The sequence below is a fragment of the Molossus molossus genome, unplaced genomic scaffold (genome assembly GCF_014108415.1).
Source record: "Molossus molossus isolate mMolMol1 unplaced genomic scaffold, mMolMol1.p scaffold_m16_p_11, whole genome shotgun sequence".
In the NCBI taxonomy this organism is placed as follows: Eukaryota; Metazoa; Chordata; class Mammalia; order Chiroptera; family Molossidae; genus Molossus; species Molossus molossus.
In genome coordinates this window covers 1,646,234-1,668,744 of record NW_023425346.1, presented here as the reverse complement: position 1 = coordinate 1,668,744, position 22,511 = coordinate 1,646,234, and the positions used below count along the sequence as shown (strand labels likewise).

At 38.9% G+C, this 22,511-nt stretch overlaps 1 protein-coding gene across 12 annotated transcripts in view; it reads right to left on the bottom strand.

Annotated features, from left to right (window-relative positions):
* MAP3K2 (mitogen-activated protein kinase kinase kinase 2) overlaps positions 1 to 22,511 on the bottom strand; it is an 84,769-nt gene that overhangs the window by 29,878 nt on the left and 32,380 nt on the right. For 7 of the 12 annotated variants that reach the window (XM_036253983.1, XM_036253982.1, XM_036253978.1 and 4 more), the window contains 2 exons: positions 6,070 to 6,138; positions 444 to 562 (listed from right to left, as the gene is read on the bottom strand). In XM_036253983.1, coding sequence (XP_036109876.1) covers positions 444 to 562; positions 6,070 to 6,076 — 126 coding nt within the window. In that variant the 5' untranslated portion in view covers positions 6,077 to 6,138. Of the gene's footprint in view, positions 1 to 443; positions 563 to 6,069; positions 6,139 to 6,234; positions 6,353 to 12,921; positions 12,941 to 13,657; positions 13,774 to 19,750; positions 20,011 to 20,084; positions 20,107 to 22,511 lie in introns of those variants that run through there. The other 5 variants (XM_036253989.1, XM_036253984.1, XM_036253985.1 and 2 more) reach the window with 5 other exon arrangements.

Sequence of the window (22,511 nt, the reverse complement as noted above, 5' to 3'; positions counted from 1 at the left end):
GCATCCGGGCCCAACAGAAAAGACCTTCAAGCTCTGTTAGTGATGGCATCAGGATATGAGCCATGTGTTAACCCTGTTACAAGGCAAATACAGGACACTCTGTTTCCACTTTTCATGTCGACACCCCGAACAAATTTTATCTAGAAGAATCAAAATGATCCTCATTTGTAAATATATAGAGTAGACTACTTTGAATGAAAAAAATCTGCTTATCTTAAGTACTTTAAGAATGGATGAAATAGCTTCAGCAAGCAGTTACATTAAATGTAACTCTACCATTTTTTAAAAACACACACCCTTATAAAAAAACGGTTTAACAAAATATTTGATTCAAAAGTATAAAAGCTAAACACTTGAAGCAAAACCTCTATACGATCAAGGTATTCAAGAAAAATTATTCATAGAACAATATACATTTATTAAAATATCACTGACACAAATACCTGCTTTTTTGGTGATAAAGACTTTGCTTTCCTGGCTTCCTGCAGGGACAGTGCTGGTCGACTGGCCTTGTGAAGAACGGCCAGATCCTGCATGATGGAGTTCAAGGCTTGCTGGTCATCTGGGTGTTTGTGAAACATCACATTCAGAATTGTAATTTCAATATGTATTTACTATTGACATCAACCACAAAATGTATAATGAAATTTAATTAAAAAATGCATCTAGAACATTTTCAATGATGACACTTCTGTTATTTTGGTGAAATAAAATTTTAATTAGCCCTGGCCAGTGTTGCTCGATGGTTAGAGTGTCATCCTGTGCAATGAAGGGTTCGATTACCAGTCAAGGGCACGTAACTGGGTTTCAGGTTCGATCCCCAGCCCCAGCTGAGGCACATACATGCGGGAGGCAACTAAACAATGTGTCTCACGTAACTGTTTCTCTTTCTATCACTCTTCCCCCACCCCACCACCCCCTTACCCCCTCTAAAAAAAATATCAATAGAAAACGTATTCTCGGATGAGGATTAACAAAAATCTAATTATTTAAAAACTGAAGGTCAGTAACATTAACACAGCACTGGACACAAGCACTAGCATCACACTAGGTGTCTACACGAGACGTTTATGGGAAAAATAAGGTCATTCTGCTTCTTCTAATGATGTAACATTCTAGAATGCAAGTAAACAGCCCTGTTATGACAAGTTCTTGTCCGTGACACCTAAACAAGACATCTAAAATCCTAATTAAAACAAGTGGGGGGAAATAACTTTCTATAAATACCATCATTATTTAGTATTTATGTTCAAAGTACAGAATTCCTTTTAGAGTTTTTTCTTTCATCAGACTTCAAGTCAGAAACAATAAAAGCTTTGCCTACTGATTTTATGAAGTGTTTTCTTGAACTTGTTCCCCATAAGGTTCTGTAGAAACATTTAAGACTCTAATGATCTCAGCCAGGAACAATTCAAAAGGTAACAATATAAGAAAAAACCATTCTTAAGGGAAAAAAATACTGAACACATAAAACTGAGTGAAAGAATCATGAACCATAAATTTTTAATTTTTTCCAAACATATCAAAGATTTCTTCCAAAGACTGTTAGCATGAGCTTCTAGCAATGCCCATCATATGCTCTCAGGACAATGTAACTGATTTTTCACTAGTAAATCAATTCCACTAATCACAATCAACAATTGGTAAATAAAGGAATTGAGGGACTTTACAGCTTACATTTTAAAATGTAACCATTTTGGTGAGTAATAACTTATGTTCCAGAACAGCAATAATTAAAACATGCTTTATCGTGGGCCTGACCGGTTTTGCTCAGCGGTTAGAGCGTCGGCCTGCGGTCCAGAGAGACCCGGGTTCGGTTCCCACTAAGGGCACGTATCTTGGTTGCAGTTTGTCCCCGGCCCTGGTTGGGTCCTGCAGGTGGCAGCCACTCGATGCGTCCCTTTCACGCCGATGTTTCTCTTTCTCTCTTCCTCTCTCTCCCTCCCACTCTATCTGAACAAAAAATGGAAAAAGGTCCTCGGGTGAGGATAAAAAAAAAAAAATGCTTTATCTTGTAATAAAAAATCATTTAAAAGAATGTGGCAATTCAATGGCTTCCTCAGTCTTTCAAACATACAAATACCTGACTTCTATAATGTATTAATTTTTTGTAACACTTAATATATTCTGTTTTGTAGTAAAATTATTTGCCTATTAAAATGAAAATTAATGGGCCCTGGCCGGTTTGGCTCAGCAGTTAGAGAGACCCAGGTTCGGTTCCCACTAAGCACATGTACCTCTGTTGCAGTTTGTCCCTGGCCCTGGTTGGGTCATGGGTAGGCAGCCACTCGATGTGTCCCTTTCATGTCGATGTTTCTCTCTCTCTCTCTCTCTCCCTCCTACTCTATCTCAACAAAAAATGGAAAATTGTCCTCAGGTGAGGACAAAAAATAAATAAAAAATAAAATGAAAATTAATGGCTCCAAGGGTTTTACTAATAAATTCCAGGTTTAGAGAAAATTTTATTTTATTTATCTTTTTATCCTAACCCAAAGACATTTTTACATTTATCTCCAGATAGAGCAGGAGAGAGGGAGGAAGAGAGAGAGAGAGCGAAACATCGACGTGTGAGAGATACATCGACTGGCTGCCACCCACACGACCCCAAGTGGGGTCGGGGACAAACTGCAATAGAGGTACATGCCCTTAGCAGGAACCGAACCAGGGACTCTCTGGTCTGCGGCCAATGCTCTAACCACTGAGCCAAACTGGCCAGGGCTAGAGAAAATTTTATAAGTAAACTTTGTAAAGTAAAATTTCATCAAAATGTTAGCTTAGCCCCAGAGTAACTGAGCCAGTGGGTACGATATCACAACATCCGTACTGTCCATGGGTTAAAGCCAGACTATGTCCCTTATTGATAAAAATAAATCTTCCCCTAGAAAAAAAATAACTGAGAATGATCTCAACTGGAATAAAATCATCTGACGTAGGCTTGAAAAAGGTAAGATCTTTAATTCTGCATGGGTGAGGGGAATTCTAATACTTAAATGTATCTATGTTTTAATTATTTTCATTAAAAAAAAACTTAAAACACTTGAATTTAGGCATTTTCACATGTTTAATATCACAATCTCAAAATAAACAAATGCCTGGGAAGGCTTTGGCTTGAGTCTCTTATCACAGTCATGCACTCACTTCCTCGTGGAAAGAGTACTGTTTTCTATCACACACACAAACAAGAGGACCATCTGAATAAAGTCACTTCTTAGAGATGACATATTGATAAGGAGCAATTTAACTGAGCTCCTTTTTTCTGGCTTAAAGAAGAATCACATGGTAGATGAAAACCCAATAGGAAACTTAAAAATCCACAAAAGCTCATGCAAAGTGTGAGCTGAGATACCCTATGAGCAATATTCTAACAATTCTTAGTGCAAATCTCTCACAAATCTCTATGGTGGTCACAGGTCCTAGACAGGTAAGACAGGTTATAAACATTGTCAAGATCATAAGTCAATCCAATAAGCAGTAAGGATGCCCAGAGGGTCCCACAGTCTAACCAAGAGCCACCAGAAGAAGCGGTGGGTTTCTAACACATGCTGAAAGGACATTTAGTTGAGCACAAAACCAGAAAATATTTGGGAAGTAATTTCAAATGAAATCTTTTATTAGACATGTTTTGTTTGTTGTTTTTAATCCTCACCCGAGGAATTTTTCCATTTATCTTCAGATAGAGTGGAAGAGAGGAAGAGAGGGGGAAGGAGAGACAGAAACATTGATGTGAGAGAGGCACATCGACTAGTTGCCTCCTGCACGATCCAAACAGGGCTGGGGAAGAACCACAACAGAGGTACATGCCCTTGACTGGAATCGAACCCCCAACTCATTGGTCCGAGGGCCCACGCTCTAACCGTTGAGCCAAACCAGCCAGGACTAGACATGCTTAATTAGATACCTTATATGCTTATTCATTATACTTAAAACATAATTACAGGAGAACATCCTCAATAAAAAATTCAAATATCTGTAATTCACACTTTAAAATATTCATGTTTCCCTATGACTACATTGGATATGTTTTTAAGCAATGGCTGATGTTTGTTTTGTTGCTTATCATAGCGCAGTATTATTTGGGAAGTATGGCAGAAATCACTTCAATCAACATGCAGTTCAGACTGCAAGTAAGAACACTCAAAATGAAAGCGGACAGTTCAGTGACAGGATGTCCAACTGGAAGCTGACAAAGTGGGGGATCTGGACCATGTGATGGCGCCACACTCATGGTTACAGAGACAAATTTAACAAGTAGGACATGGCCCTCCAGCTTGCACACTTCACTGTGGAATCACTGAAAGTGTGCTAGCACCCGCAAGGCCACACTTATGCCCTTTGGCCTATAATGTCATATACACACATAAGAGTGAAAAACACATTTGTTAAGTGAGTAGTAGAACAAATGTGACTCAGACAGACAGAGGAAGTATACGTCAGAGCTAAGATATGGGCATCAATCTAAGTTTAGAAACTTAGCTTGGGTGGGCCATTCACTCCCTATCTTTCCAGTATTTCCCTGTCCAATCCCTGACTCACCATGGAACCCTCAACCCCAAGGAGAAAAGAAAAGAGGAAGTGAAGAAGAAAAGTTGACAAGTAAACTGAACACCCCCCACCTATTCCCGTTCTCCAGCCACCTCTCCGTTACACGGGATCCCACAGAAGACTCGCAAGAGCCATAAGTACACCCTCTCTGGGTGTCTATGATCTGCTGCTCTACTCTGTTAATTTCATGATTTATTACTTCTATGCTATTTTCTCTAGTCTATATTATTACATTGTTGGGTGATTACAACAATTAATTTCTGAGCATTTATTATTTTTTTAATCCTTATCCGATAATATTTTTCCATTTTTCTTCAGGTAGAGTGGGAGGGGATGAGGGAGAGAGAGACATCGATATGAGAAGGACACATCAACTGGTTGCCTCCCCTGACCAGGGCTGGGGATAAACCACAACCGAGGTACATGTCCTTGATGGGAATCGAACCCGAGACTCTTTGGTCCTAGGGCTGATGCTCGAACCGCTGAGCCAAACTGGCCTGGACCTGAGCATTTATTTAATCTTTAGAAGTCAGGTTTATTTATCAAATACTCTTTATGGCCATCAGACTCTAACAAAATCCACCTTAACAATTTGTTCTGAATGTCCCGTCAATATCCTCCATAAAATGGTCATTCCCAAACTGTAGCAATTAATGTAAGTTCTTTAACTGAAAACGTATTAAGTAAATAAATATAAAACATTACATAAAGTTAGTATATCATAAAATTTCTATTTTCCCTTTTTTATTTTTTTCCATTACAGTTTACATTCAATATTATTTTGTAGTAGCTTCAGGGTAGAGCATAGTGCTAGATGGTCACATATCTTACCAAGTGTCCCCCCCGACATTTCTAGTACCCTACCAGACCATACATAGTTAATGCCATATTAGTGACTGTATTTCTTATGCTGTACTTTACATCCCATTGCTATTTTGTAACTACTAATTTGTATGTAATTCCTCACCATTTTCATCCAGTCCCCCAACCCCCCTTCTGCTCTGGCAACCATCAGTGTGTTTTCTATATCTGTGAGTCTGTTTCTGTTCATTTGTTTATACTGTTCTTTAGATTTCACATATAACTGAAATCATATAGTATTTGTCTTTCTTTGACGTATTTCACTAACATAATACCCTCTAGGTCCATCCACACTGTCACACATGTAAGATTTCGTTCCTTTTTTATGGCCAAGTAATATTTCATCGTGTAAATGTACCACAGCTTTTTTACCCACTCATCAGATAATAGGCACTAGGGTTGCTTTCACAGCTTGGCTGTTGTAAAATGCTGCAACGTACATAGTGGTGCATATATTCGTTCAAATTAGTGTTTCAGATTTCTTTGGATATATACCCAGAAGTGGAATTGCTGGGTTATAAAGCAATTCCATTTTTAATTTTTTGAGGAATCTCCACACTGTTTTCTAGAATGGCTACAAGGTTTATCATGCACACAGAAAAAAAAATTTTCTCCCCATTTTATCCTTTAATTATAGACAAAAAAATTATTTTAGTTTGAACTTACCCATCATGACAACCAGCTCAACAATCTGAAAATTAGGGAAATGATTCTCCCATCAGCATTCTTCAGTGCCTTCAGAGGTAAAAAACAAACATCAATAAGAAGAAACAGGAGAGGCAGACACACACACAAAAAAATCAGTGTAAAAGACACTAATGAGAAACATACAGTATTAATCCGTCATACACTCTGCTGAAGACAGGTCGTTTATTTTTCCCAGACACTCAGTTTGCTGGAGCGTCATTCCCATGCACCAAGGTTGCGGGTTGTCCCTGGTCAGGGCACATATAAGAAGCAACCAATGAATGCATAAATAAGGGGAAGAACAAACTGCTGTTTCTCTCTCTCTCTCTCTCTCTCTCTCTCTCTCTCTCTCAAATCAATCAATAAAATTTAAATACACAGAGCGCAGCCTTGCAGTGTTCTGCCTGTTCCCGTCTCCCTGCCCTCTACTCCCATCCCCAAGGCAGCAGCATAAACCAGCAGCCAGTCACCATGAAAATGAACAGCCACAGAAGAGGACTGAATGGGCAGGAATGCCTTCAAAGTCTGAGTCTCCCAAAATTGACACTATCTGACCTATCTAAGTTAGATGGTAGACCCCACTTGAAAGGCTGTCTTTATTTAACCTGACTCAAAGTTCTTGCAGTGCAAAAAGCTTGGGGTGTTTGTTAAAACCAATCAGGCAATTACCACATTATCTCAACTGTCTGAGGAAGAGGCAAACAATTGGGGCAAAACAATAGTTTAAGGAAAATAACTTCTTTCAGAAAAGCTAGGAAATGAGATGTCAATAGAAAGCTTGCAGAAGCTCCAACAGACTCCAGGGACTCTGGAAGTCACACACACATGTCTGAGGCTGCTGCAAACTGAAGACAGGTCTAAGAAAGCCCCAAGGCTTCACCTGGGACTAACTGGAGGCACGGTGCAGCAGTGCAGAAAGTTAAGACAAAAGGGGATTGTGAGTGCCCGGAAGGACCTGAAGGCCAGCCTCAGTATGCAGAGACCCTCTCAGAAAGGACTGTGCAACTACTGGTTCCAGGCATCGGAGGAACTGACTGAGCAATCTTCAGTCACCACACACAACAAGGATCATGGACTTTAAAAAATTACATCCTTAGTCGCTAAATGAATAAACAAGAAAAAACAAACAAAAAAATCGAGGAGGGAGGAGAATATGATTTCCAGAAGTGGCACAGTATAATATTTAAAATGTCCAGTTTTCAAGAAAAAGTCATGAGACACGAGGACGGCATAGCTCTATATACAGGAAAAAAGGAAATCAACAGAAACCGACCTTTAGGAAGCCTATTTAAAGATAGACCAACAAAACAAAGACATTAAATCAGCTATGTTCAAAGAACTAAGGAAACCATGTCTAAGGAACTAAGGAATGCATGAGAATTCCATAAAGAAACACAAATTATAAAAAAGGGAACAGACAAATTCGACAATCTAAGCGAAATGGACAAATTTCTAGAAACACACAGTCTCCTAAAACTATTCCCGGAAGAGATAGAAAACTTGAACAGACCAATAACAACTAAGGAAATTGAAGAGGTAATCAAGACTCTCCCAGCAAACAAAAGCCCAGGCCCAGATGGTTTCACGGGGGAGTTTTACCGAACATTCAAAAAAGAACTAACACCCATTCTCCTCAAACTATTTCAAAAAATTCAAGAAGAAGGAAGACTTCCAAACACGTTCTATGACGCCAGCATAATTCTACAGTAATTCCAAAACCAGAAAAAGACACTACGAAGAAAGAAAACTACAGGCCAATATCCCTGATGAACATAGATGCCAAAATCCTGAACAAAATATTAGCAAATCGGATCCAGAAATACATCAAAAAAATTATTCACCATGACCAAGTGGGATTCATTCCAGGAATGCAAGGCTGGTACAATATTCGCAAATCAATAAACGTGATACACCACATAAACAAAATGAAGAATAAAAACCACATGATCATATCAATAGATGCTGAAAAAGCATTCGACAAAATCCAGCATCCATTTCTGATAAAAACGCTCAGCAATGTAGGAATAGAGGGATCATATCTCGACATAATAAAGGGCATATATGAAAGACCTACAGCCAACATCATACTCAATGGACAGAAACTAAAAACATTTCCATTAAGAACAGGAACAAGACAGGGATGTCCACTTTCGCCACTCTTATTTAACATTGTACTGGAAGTCTTAGCCACAGCAATCAGACAGGAAGAAAAAATAAAAGGGATCCAAATTGGAAAGGAGGAAGTGAAACTGTCATTATTTGCAGATGACATGATATTGTACATAGAAAACCCTAAAGACCCCATCAAAAATCTATTAGACTTAATAAATGAATTTGGCAAAGTAGCAGGATACAAAATTAACGTCAAGAAATCGACAACATTCTTGTACATCAATGATGAACTCACAGAAAGAGAAACTGAAAAAACAATCCCATTTACCATCGCTCCAAAAAAATTACGATACCTAGGAATAAACTTAACCAAAGAAGTAAAGGACCTATTTGCAGAAAACTACAGGTCATTGAAAAAAGAGATAGAGGAAGATATAAAAAAGTGGAAGCACATACCCTGTTCATGGATTGGAAGAATTAACATCATTAAAATGTCCATACTACCCAAAGCAATCTATAGATTCAATGCAATCTCCATCAAAATACCAACGACATATTTCATAGAACTAGAACAAATACTTCAAAAGTTCATATGGAACCAAAAAAGACCCCGAATAGCCACAGCAATCTTGAAAAAGAAGAACAAAGTAGGTGGGATCACAATACCAGATATCAGGTTATACTACAAAGCGACTGTAACCAAAACAGCCTGGTACTGGCACAAGAACAGGCATATAGACCAGTGGAACAGAACTGAAAACCCAGAAATGGACCCAAGGCAATACGCTCAATTAATATTTGACAAAGGTGGCAAGAGCATACAGTGGAGTAAAGACAGCCTCTTTAATAAATGGTGTTGGGAAAATTGGACAGCTACATGCAAAAAAATGAAACTAGACCATCAACTTACACCATACACAAAAAGAAACTCAAAATGGATAAAAGACTTAAATGTGACCCGTGAATCCATAAAAACTCTAGAAGAAAATGTAGGCAACAAAATTTCGGACATCATACGGAGCAGAATTTTCACTGATACATCACCTAAGGCAACAGAAATAAAGGAGAAAATGAACACATGGGACTTACATCAAACTAAAAAGCTTCTGCACAGCAAAAGAAACAATCATCAAAATGCAAAAGCAACCCACTGTATGGGAGAACATCATTGCCAATGATGTATCAGATAAGGGGTTAATTTCCAATATATAGAGAGTGCTCATACAACTCCACAAAAGGAAGACAAAGAACCCAATTAAAAAATGGGCAGAGGAGCTGAATAGACACCTCTCCAAAAAGGACATACAAATGGCCAAGAGACATATGAAAAAATGCTCACCATCACTAATCATCAGAGAGATGCAAATTAAAACAACAATGAGATATCACCTCACACCTGTCAGAATGGCTGCCATCAACAAATCATCAAACAACAAGTGTTGGCGAGGGTGTGGAGAAAAGGGGACTCTAATACACTGCTGGTGGGAATGCAGACTGGTGCAGCCGCTATGGAAAACAATATGGTGCTACCTCAAAAAATTAAAAATTGAACTTCCATTTGACCCAGTGATCCCACTGCTGGGAATATACCCTAAGAAGCCTGAAACACCAATCAGGAAGAATATTTGTACCCCCATGTTCATAGCAGCACTATTTACAATAGCTAAGATCTGGAAACAGCCCAAGTGTTCATCAGTAGAAGAATGGATAAAAAAGCTGTGGTACATATACACAATGGAGTACTATGCAGCAGTAAGAAAGAAAGATCTCTTATCCTTTGAGACGACCTGGAGGGACCTGGAAAGTATTATACTAAGTGAAAGAAGCCAAGCAGAAAAAGACAAATACCACATGATCTCACTTATATACAGAATATAATGAACATAACAGTCTGAGGAATACAGTAGACCCCGACACATGGAAGTAGGGCACAGACTGACATCCCTCAGAAGAGGGGATGGGGGTTGAGGAGGTGGGAAGAAATAAACCACAGAACTTATATGCATGTATGCATGACCAATGGACATGGCCACCAATCTGAGGACAGGGTGGGGAGGGAGGGGGAGGGGGAATCTGGGGGGAAAAGGAGAAATATCTGTAACAAAAATTAAATATTTAATTAAAAAAAAAAAGAAGAAATGGAACATGAAAAAAAAATAAAAGACCCTGGAATAATATGTGGGTTTTTAAAATACTGTTCAGCATTCATTGTACTACCACAAAATGTTGATCCTTTCGATGTACTTTACTAAAATTTCAATAATTTTTAAATATTCATATTAACATCTAAATAAATGCAATGTCTGATCGGGAAGCTAAATCATGTATCTTAAAAGGGGAACCAAAGTAGTCAGTTTCACTCTCTGTTTCCATTGAGACTAAGTCCTGTGTACGTGGCTTTAGACCTAGAATGAGCGAGAAATTTAACCTATTTTTAAATGTGGGGGGAGATAAACCACAGAACTTATATGCATGTATGTATAACCAATGGACACAGACAATGCTGGGGACAGGACAGGGTGGGGCGATTGGGAGGAGGGTGTCAATGGGGGAGGGAATATCTGTAACAAAAATAAATTAATAAAAAAAAATTTTTAATTAAAAAAATAATAATAATAAATAAATAAATAAAAATAAAAAAGGGAACAGAGAAATTTTGGAGTTGAAAAGCACAATAACGGAAACCATCATGCATGCCAACAAATGCATAATAGGAATACCAAAAGGAGAGGAGAAAAAGAAAAGGGCAGAAAGAATATTTAAGAAATAATAGCCACAAATTTCCCAAATTTAATGAAAAATGATGTGTATGTCAGAAGCTCAACAAACTCCGGAAAAAAAAATAAAAGTGATCCACACCTAGAAACGTCATAATCAAACCACTGAAAGACAACAACTCTTGCCCAGCTGGTGTGGCTCAGTGGTTGAGTGCTGACCTATGCACCAAGAGGTCACTGGTTTGATTCCCAGTGAGGGCACATGCCTGGATCCCTAGAAGGGAACATGTAGAAGGCAGCCAATCGATGTTGATGCTTCTCTCATCAATGTTGCTCTCTTTCCTTCTCTCTTCCTCTTTCTAAAAAATCAATTAAAAACAATTTTTTTAAGAAAAACAAAATCTTTTTTTCTTCATCCTCACCCAAAGATATTCTTCCATTTATTTTCAGAGTGGGAGGGAGCGAGAGAGAGAGAGAGAGAAATATCGATGCGAAAGAGACACATCGACTGGTTGCCTCCCTCACGACCCCGACCAAGGCCAGGGACCATAACCAAGGTACATGCCTTTGACCAGACTCGAACCCACGACTCTTTGGTCTGTGGGCCAACACTCCAACCACTGAGCCAAATCAGCCAGGGCAAGAAAAACAAAGAATCTTAAGTGCAGCAACAGAGAAAGAAATCACCATGTACAAGAGACACTCAACTAATTTCTCACTGGTAACCTAGGAGACCAGAAAGCAAGAGAATGCCATCTGAAGTGCTAAAAGAAAAAGACTGTCAATCAAGAATTCTATATCCAGCAAAACCATCCTGCAAAACTGAAGCCAATATTAAAAGACATTCCAAGATAAACAAGCACAGAGAATTCTTATAACCAGACTTGCCTTGCAAGAAATATAGAAGAAATCCTTAAGGCTAAACTGAAAGGACACTAGATAGCAAATCCAATCCATAACTATAAGGATAATTATATTAAGTAAACATAAAAGGCAGAAAAGGCACACCTTTTGTTTCTAACTCCTCATTTCTCCTGACTGTGGTAGGTACAAAACTGGTCCACTCCAAAGATATCCATGCCCCAATTCCTAGAATGTCTGCATATCTATCACTTTACATGACAGAGGACTTTAAAGATATGATAAATTAAGAAATTTTAGATGCGAAGATTATCCTGGATTATTTGGTTGGATTCCACATAACCCTAGCGGTCCTTATAAATGACAGGAACACGCAGAAAAGTGGGTGTCAGAGTGATGCTGCATTAAAAAAATGTGACTTGCTGGCTTTGCAGATGGAATGGGGTGGCCACTGAGTAAAGTAATGCAGGAAGCTTCTAGAAAGTGGAAAAGGCAAGAAAATGGATTCTCCTCTAAACCTTCAGAAGGAACACAGCAATGCTGACACTTTGATTTTAGCCCAGTGAAACTCATTTCAGATGTCTTACTTCCAAAACTGTAAGATAATGGTTTAAGCTACCAAATTTTCGGGTATCTGTTACAGCAGTATATAGGGAGTGTTCAAGACAACCCCAGGTTCAATGAATTGCCAGAAGGACTCACAGAACTCAACAATATAGAAGCTGATCATACAGACACTCTCTACCTAGCACATACCAGAATTTCAGACTCCCAGAAGAAAAGCAGATATTCAGCATAAACTATATTGTTTGTAAGCAACTTAGGCAGAGTAAGCAAGCCATTCTTATCAGTTAGGCAGGTGGGAACCGTTTTGAAAAACCCAAGTTCTCAGATGCCAGACAAGGGTGGACTTTAGCAACAGGAAACTAATAGACAAAATTTAAAGAAACTACATAAAGCAAAAATCCTAAGTGTGTTGTTGGGCATACAATAAATATATAAAGACACAATTTGTACAACAATAGTAGCACAAAGTTATATAAAAAGAAAAATGTTTGCCCTGGCCGGTTTGGCTCAGCGGTTAGAGTGTCGGCCTGCGGTCCCGAGAGACCAGGGTTCGGTTCCCGCTAAGGGCATGTACCTCGGTTGCAGTTTGTCCCCGGCCCTGGTTGGTCATGCGGGTGGCAGCCACTCGGTGTGTCCCTTTCACATCGATGTTTCTCTCTCTCTCTTCCTCTCTCTCCCTCCCGCTCTATCTGAACAAAGAATGAAAAAGTGTCCTCGGGTGAGGATTAAAAAAAAAAAAAAAGAAAAATATTTGTATACCACTGCAATTAGGTTGATATTAAATCAAACTACATTGTTTTAGTTGAGGTGTTAATTTTAATCCCCAGGTCAACCATTATAAAATAATTTTTTTAATAGTACAAGAAACAAGAGAATTAAAATAGCACACTAAAATATTTATCACGAAAGGCAGTAATAAAGAAATGAGGAACAAAAAAGACATGATACACATAAAACATAAATATAAAATGGCAGATGTAATCCTACACTATGTATAATTACATTAAATATAAATGGAATAAACAGTTAAAAGGCAGACATTAGCAGAATTAAAAAAAACAAAAAAACAAACACGATCCAACTGTATGTTCTCTACAACAGAAACACTTTAGATTCAAAGATAAAACAGGTTAAAAGTAAAAGGATGCAAAAAGATAAACCACACAAATAGTGCCAGAAGATACCTGGAGTTGCTATACTAATAGCAGACACAACAGAATATAGTATTCCTGGCCAGGTGGTTCTGTTAGTTGGAGCACTGTCCCAAATACCAAAAAGTTGTGGGTTACATTCCTAGTCAGGGCACATACCTAGGTTGCAGGTGCGATCCTCAATCCAGGCACATACTAAAGGCAACCAATCAATGTTTCTCTCTCACATCAATGTTTCTCTCTCTCTTTCTCATCCTTCCTCCCTTCCACTCTATCTAAAAAATAAAAGAATATAGGAAAAAAAAAATTATTATCAGAGACAAAGGATATTTATAAATATTTAAAATTAAAAAGGCCAACTCATCAACAAGACATAGTGACGTATGCACATAACAGCAAACTGTCAAAATACATAAAGAAAAAAGTGACAGACTTGAGCCCTGGCTGGTTTGGCTCAGTGGTTAGAGCGTCGGCCTATGGACCAGAGAGTCGCGGGTTTGGTTCCTGCTAAGGGCATGTACCACGGTTGCAGTTTGTCCCCGGCCCCGGTTGGGGTCATGTGGCTGGCAGCCACTCAATGTGTTCCTCTCACATGAAAGTTTCTCTCTCTCTTTCCCCCCTCTCTCTCTCCTGCTCTATCGGAAGACAAATGCAAAAAAAAAAGTGATAGACTTTAAAGAAGTAGAAAATTTAAAAATAACAGTTGGAGATCTCAATGCTTCTTTTCAATATTGAATAAAACAAGTAGGCAGCCCGGGCCGGTTTGGCTCAGCAGTTAGAGCGTTGGCCTGCAGTCTGGAGAGACCCGGGTTCCATTCCCGCTAAGGGCACATACCTCGGTTGCCGTTTGTCCCCAGCCCTGGTTGGGTCGTGTGGGTGGCGACCACTCGATGTGTCCCTTTCACATCGATGTTTCTCTCTCTCTCTCCCTCCCACTCTATCTGAACAAAATATCGAAAAATGTCCTCGGGCAAGGATAAAAAAAATTAAAATTAAAATTAAAAAAATAAATAAAAAAAAAAACAAGTAGGCAGAAAACCAATGAGAATACAGAAGACTTGAATAACACTATAAAACTATTAGACTTAATAGACATCTATAGAACACTCAAGCCCAAAACAACAGAATATACATTCTTCTCAAATACAAATAGAACATTTTTCCCAGACAGACCATATGTTAAGGCAATAAAACTAATCACAGTAAGTATAAATGTACTGAAGTCATATTAAGTTATGTCCCCTGACAACAATGTAATAAAATTATAAATTAATAACAAAAGGAAATTTGGGAAATTCACAAATATGTGAAAATTAAAAACACACTCCTAGCCCAGCCAGTGTGGCTCAGTGGTTGAGCATGAACCATCCACTAAGAGGTCGCCAGTTCAATTCTTCGTCAGGGCACATGCCCAGGTTTTGAGTTCAATCCCCAGTGGGCGGTATGCAGGAGGCAGCCAATTGATGTATCTCTCATCAATGTTTCTCTCTCTCCCTCTCCCTCTAAAAATCAATAAAGAAAAAAAATAGTTTAATATTTTTAAAAAAGAGAGAGAGAGATGTGGAAAAACACACACACACTCCTAAAGAACCAATGAGTCAAAAACAAGTTAAGAGGGAAACTAGAAAACACTTTGTGATAAATAAAAACAAAACATACTGAAACTTATTAGATGTACCTAAAGTATAATTTAGAGAGAAATTTATAACTGTAAATGCTTATATTGAAAAACACGTAAGATCTCAAATAGGTAACCTAACCTTCTATCTGAATACACTGAACAAAGAAGAACATTTTGAATCCAAAGCAAACAGAAGGTAGGAAGCAATAAGGATTAGAGTAGAAATAAATAAACTATAAAATAAAAACACAAAAGAAGTTCTTTTTTCTTTTTTTTTTTTTGCATTATTGGGGTGGGGAACATCAATGTGAGAGGGACACATCGACTGGTTGCCACCCACACAACTCCAACCGGGGCCAGGGACAAACTGCAACCAAGGTACGTGCCCTTAGCAGGAACCGAACCCGGGACTCTCAAGGTCTGCTAGCCAACACTCTAACCGCTGAACCAGACTGGCCAGGGCACAACAGAAATTCTTAAAGATCAATGAAACAAAAAAATTTGTTTTTTGAAAAAAAGTCAATAACATCAACAAACTTTTAGCTAGACTAATAAAGAAAAAAGACACACAACTCAGGAATTAAAGGAGCATTACTGTACTACTAACCTTACATAAATAAAATGTATAAGAGAATAGTAGGAATAATTATGTCAACAAATTAGATAAAATAGACAAATTACTAGAAAGAAACTACAGAACTACTAAAAGCAAAGAGATTCAATTAAAACATTTTTTTTTTATCCTCACCCGAGGACATTTTTGCATTTTTAGTTCAGATAGAGGGGGAGGGAGAGAGAGGAAAAGAGAGAGAGAGAGAAACATCGATGTGAAAGGGACACATCGAGTGGTTACTACTCGTGTGACTCATCCAGGGCAGGGGACAAACTGCAACCGAGGTACACGACCCTTAGCGGGAACCGAACCCGGGTCTCTCTAGACCACAGGCTGACGCTCTAACCACTAAGCCAAACTGGCCAGGGCCAATGAAAGTATTTTTTAAAGTTTCCACAAATAAGTCACTGACCAGATGATTTCAAATATTAAAGAATTACCACCAATTATTTTTATTTAAATTTTTTTTCATTATTAATTTTAGAGAGATAGGAAGAGGGAAAGAAACAGAAACATCTATGAGAGAGAACATCAGCTGGCTGCCTCCAGCATGCCCCCCACTGGGGATCGGGCCCACAACCTGGGCATGTGCCCTGACCGGGAATCAAACCAATGACCCTCTTGGTGCATGGGTCAACGATCAACCGCTGAGCCACACCATCCAGGCCCACCAATTATTTTTTTAAAAAGAGTGAAATAATTGATATAAAAGAGTGAAATTTAGTGAACACTGAAGCCAGTATTATACTGACAGCCCAACCAAACAGACATTACAAGAGAAAAACTACAGTTTGATAACGTTGTGAATATAGATACAAAAATCCTCAACAAAATACTAACAAACCTAATTCAGAACATAAAAATAGGCGATTATACACAATGCATGTGGGATATATCCCACAAAAGCAAGGTAGGTTTAGCATAAAAAATCAATCAATGTAATAAACCACATTGATAAAATAAAGGACAAAAACCATACGATCATCAATAGACACAGAAAATGCAAAATCCAACTGACTCTAATACTCAAAATACTATGAATAGAAGAAATGTCCTCAAGTTGGTGAAGGGCATCCAACCAGTTAATATTGTACTTAATGGTGAAAGACTGAAGGCATGCCACTTAGTATCAGAAACAGACAAGGATGTCCAGTCTTGCCACTCCTATTTTAAAACAGATCTAGATACATGGAAAGACATCCCATGCTCATGAATTGAACGACAGTATTTCAGATGGCCATACTCTCAAAGGGATCCACAGATTCAATACAATCTCTGTAAAAATTCCAATGGCCTTTTTTTGCAGAAAAGTTAATCCTTAATATATGTGGAAATATAAAGGGCCTGAAAAGCAAAAACAATATAAGAGGGGGAGAAAAAGGATTCACACTTCCTAATTACTACATTTCCTAATTACTACAAAGCTACAGCAATCAAAACAGTGGATACTGACATAAGGACAGAGACTGGTGGAATAGAGTCCAAAGATAAACCCAAACATCTATGGTCAAATGATTTTTCACAAAGGTGCCAAGACAATGGAGAAAGAAGTCTTCAATAGTGCTGGACCACTAGATATTCACATGTCAAATATGCAGCTGGACCCTGATCCCACAAAATATATAAGAACTAATTCAAAATGGATCAAAGACCTAAATGGAAAAGCTAAATTTATAGAACTCTTAGAAGGGAACAGAGGTATAAATCTTTATGACCTTGGACTTAAACATGACACCATAAGCACAGCCAACTGTGGACCCTGAGAAAGACGATGCCAAGGGCTCCTCATGGCTAACCAAGCTCAAATTTTAAGAAGAGCCCAGCAGCCATTTCTACACAGGGCCTCTCACACAAACCCCACTTCAGGCAGAAGCCTGCAATGCACTGCCCGCCTGCACTGTGTTCCTGGCTCTGAGTCAGCCCTTGTTGGAGTTCCTGGAGCTGTATTTCAGCCAATAGGACTGAGGCCTTCCTCGTCCAATAAAAGCTGTAGGTACCCCCCAACCCCCAATCAGCATCTTCATGGCTCCATGCCAACCAATTAGGAGAGTGCTTTTTGGACCAATCAAACTGCAAGGATTTGGTGTTATCTGCATGAGGACTGCGATCAGGGGCCAGGAGTGGAGACTTCTACTTAAGTCAACTCCCCTCTGGCTCCAGGAGCCACCTTCCCTTTCCCTGACCACTGAAGACTGTTTCCCAGGATGGAGATGGAGCCAAGACACCGAAGACATCTCTCCAGAGCAGAGAAGCAGAGAAGCAAACCTGCACAGGGCAGGGCAGACTGGAGCGGACCAGAGCAGAACAGAGCAGTCCAGCCACTGAGGGGCCTTGCCCCAGCACTGCGCCAGGGCCCTGCTGTTCCACGGCAGTGCTCATAATTGAACTGTAACACAACTGAACAGCTGTTCTGTGTTGCCCTTCAGCTGTCTGCACTGAATAAAATTTCCTTCATCACCACAACCCAAATTGGTGATTCCTATTAGCACTGAATGGACACCAATGGCCATCAGTTGACACACAAATGAAAGCTGGATTTCATCAGAATTAAACAAAAATAGTAAAAAGACAACATACAGAATGGGAAAAATATTTACAAATCATACATCTGATAAGGTTCTAGTATACAGAATACATAAAGAACTATTATAACCCAACAATAACAAGACAACTATCCCAACTATAAAATGGGCAAAGGATTTCAAGAGACATTTCTCCAAAGAAGATTTAAAAATGGCCAATTAACACCTGATAAGATGTTTGAAATCATCAGGGAACTGCGAATCAAAACCACAATGATATACCACTGCACACCCACTAGGATGGCTCATCCAAATGACAGATGATGAGAAATGTGAGTGAAGATGTGGAGAAATTAGTACCATCTAAATCACTGTTTCCATGCCTAGGTATACACCCAAGGGAACTGAAAACATATAAACACACAAAAACATGTGCACTAATACTGCACGTGGCATTATTTGTAAAAGCCAAAAAGTAGAAACTGAAATGTCCATCAACTGGAGACAGATGAACGAGTGTATATAACAGTGCGATGCAATGGTTATTCGAAAAAAATGAAACCTGCTCCAGCACAGGCAGACCTTGGAAACACTGTGCTGAGTGAAATAAGCAGAGGCACAGAGGCCACCTATTGCACGACTGCATTTACATAGACCACCAAGTGCAGGCACATCTACACATACCAGGAAGCAGATGAGCAGCTTCGTGGGCCAGGATGGGGGTGGGGGGATGGGGACGGCTGAAAACAGGTGCAAAGAGGGTGATGGAATGTCTGGAATTCAATGATAATGATTGCACAGCTCTGTGAATACACTTAAAACTGCTAAGTTGTATACTTTTAAAAGTAAATTTCATGGTATATGAACTCTATCTTGGAAGAAAAAAAGGGAACAGGAAAGAAAAGTAAGAAGGAAGGGAAGAGATCACAGAAATGATTTCTGTGAATTAGAGATCATTTGCCCATCTAGAGGAGCAATAGTTTCTTACAGGAATTCAGGGTCAGTTTTTATCAAATATGCTGGGGTTTTGTTTTTTCCCAAAAACTCCGAATTTTAATGTGCGATCTCCTCATTTTCAAATTTTAGCAACTAATTCAATTTTTAAAAACACCACCGTGTGTATTTTCCTTTCATGTTGCCCTTTGCAATCACTGACATACTCTAGGAATTCTCTCCTAGGAGAGACACACACACAGTTTGGAAAAAAACGCTGCAACTGTTCGAATTTCTTTTTAGTTATAAAATTATTGTGAAATATCAAATAACATTACAAAATTATCAGTGAAACATTTTAAATATATTAATACATGGAATATGCTCCTTTCATCACCTTATCAATATTGTATCCAAGGGCAACCACTATGCTACCTCAGGTTTTAGGGCCTTTGAATCAAGGCAAGCATAGGGCTAAGTTTTAAGTAGCTGAGAAATAAAGGTTAGTTTAAGCATCATTTTATAAATGAAAAGTCTGAGGACCAAAAGATAATATAACTTACTCAAGGTCACAGAGCTGGTCAAAATGAGGATGTGAGCACCCACTTCTCATTGCTCATGCAAGCAAACGTTGTGGAAGACCATGTCCCTCAAGTTCCTCTGGGAAAGGCTAGCATGGGCATTCTCCTGCCAGGCATCAACACATAGCGAGCACCAGTGTTGATGAGGTTTTCCTGAGTGCACGCTCCTTCTACAAATTTAAAGTTTTAACTGAATTTTTCAGTTTTAAACTTAAAATATTTAAGACAGCCCTGGCTGGTTTGGCTCAGCGGTTAGTTAGAGTGTCGGCCTACAGTCCAGAGAGACCCGGGTTCAGTTCCCGCTAAGGGCACATACCTCGGTTGCAGTTTGTCCCAGGCCCTTGTTGGTCATGTGGGTGGCAGCCACTCGATGTGTCCCTTTCACATCGATGTTTCCCTTTCACATCGATGTTTCTCTCTTCCTCTCACTCTATCTGAACAAAATATGGAAAAATAAAAATAAATAAATAAAATGTTTAAGACAAATCTTGACTAACCTCAGAAATAAAGCACCGTGAAAACTAAACAAATCATTAATCACTCTTTCAGGAAAAGCAACAGAAATTCCCCAAACCACAAATAGCTAAATGAAAGCATGAATCACTGAAAATTAACTCAACACTGCATTTATGTGTTGATACTTTTTTTAAACCAATGTTATGAGGCTAAAATTGGAAAAACATGAAGAAACTACAAAACTAAGAGCACAACAAATTAATAGGAAAAACCTAAGCAAAGGTGAATCACATCTATACCTGAAAGGTTCTATCCACAAAGTATTTTAACTTTTTTGTCAAATGTCTGAGTAAACAGCTAAGTGCTATACACGTGGACATATTATACTTCTAAACTCACTGCCAGGGGATACTCACCTGCAAACACACAATCAATGACGTGCTTTATTGACACCTGGCGCTCTGCTATTTCCTTCGTCCCATGGGGTGTAAAATCAGATTAAGATTTTTCTTGTTTCTTGAGGCTTCTATTGCTATGACTTTCCCTCTTAGGATTGCGATATCCAATAGTGTTCTCATTTTCATTTGTACCCTTTGATTTCTTCCTTGATCACACTGTTAACTCATTCATTGTTTACTAACCTGTTATTTTCCCTCTGTGTGTTTGTGTATTTTTCCATTGTTTCTGCTGTGGTGGTGGTAGTTGTAATTGATTTCTAATTTCATAGCATTGTGGTTGGAGATGATGCTACATGATTTCAATCTTCTTAAGTTTGAGACTTGTCTTGTGGCCTAACGTGGTCAATCCTGGAAAATGTTCCATGTGTACTTGAAAAAAATGCCTATTCTGCTGCTTTGGGGTAAAGGGTTCTAAATATATCAATTAAATCCATCTGCTCTGATGTGTAATTTAAGATTACTGTTTCCTTGCTAATTTTCTGTCTGAAAAATCTATTGATGTCAATGAAGTATTCAAGTCCCCTTTTATGGGGTGTTGGGGAGGTAGAAGAAGGTAAAGGGGGGATAAATGGTCACAGAAGGAGACTTAACTTGGGGTGAACACATACTACTGTATACCTGAAACATATATTTATTAACCAATATCACCCCAATAAATTCAATTAAAAATAATAATAAAATCCCATTCTATGATTGTATTACTGTCAATCGCTCCCTTTATCTCCATCCACATTTATATTTAGGTGCTCCTATATTGAGTGCATAAATGTTTACAAGGGTTACATCACTTGAACTGATCCCTTTGTTGTTGTTAGTAACGACCTTCTTTGTCTCTCATTCTAGCCTTTGTTGTGAAGTCTATTTTGTCTGATATAAGTACTCTACCCAAGATTTTGTTTGTTTGCATTTGCATGAAACATCTTTGAACATCTTTTTACTTTCAATTTGTGTGTCTTTCATTCTGAGGTGGGTCTCTTGTAAACAGCACATACATGGGTCTTGTTTTCTTATCCATTAAGCTACCCTACATCTTTTGACTAAAGTTAATTCATTTACATTTAAAGTGATTATCGATAGGTATGTAGTTATTGTCATTTTATTATTTATCTTTATGTTCCTTTTCCTTCCTTTCCTCTTCTTTTTTTTTATCCTCACCCGAGGACATTTTTCCATTTTTTGTACAGATAGAGTGGGAGGGAGAGAGAGGAAGAGAGAGAGAGAGAAACAGCGATGTGAAGGGACACATCGAGTGGCTGCCACCCGCACGACCAACCAGGGCCGGGGACAAACTGCAACCGAGGTACACGCCCTTAGCGGGAACCGAACCCGGGTCTCTCTGTACCGCAGGCCGACGCTCCAACCGCTGAGCCAAACCGGCCAGGGCTCCTTTCTTCTTCTTAAACATTTCTATACTGGTCTGGTGATTATGAACTCCTTTAGCCTTTTCTTGTCTGGAAGCTCTGTCTTTCAGTTTTACATGACACCCTTTCTCATCGAGCAGTTCCAGTTGTAGACCCTTGCTTTTCAATCACCCACTCCAATCCCTTCTGGCCTGCAACATTCCTGTTGAGAAATCAGTTGTTGTCTTTCTTAAGGGAGCTCCCTTGTAGGTAACTGTCTTTCTTTTGCTGCTTTTAAGGTTCTCACTTTGTCTTTAACCTTTGCCATTTTAATTATATGTCCTGGGTCCTTTTGGGGTTCAACCTGTTTGAGACTCTCTACTATTCCTGGACGTGTATGTGTTTTTCCTTTGTCAGGTTAGGGAAGTCTTCAGATAGATTCACAATCCTTTGCTCTCTTCTCTTCTTCTTCTGGTACTCCTCTGATGT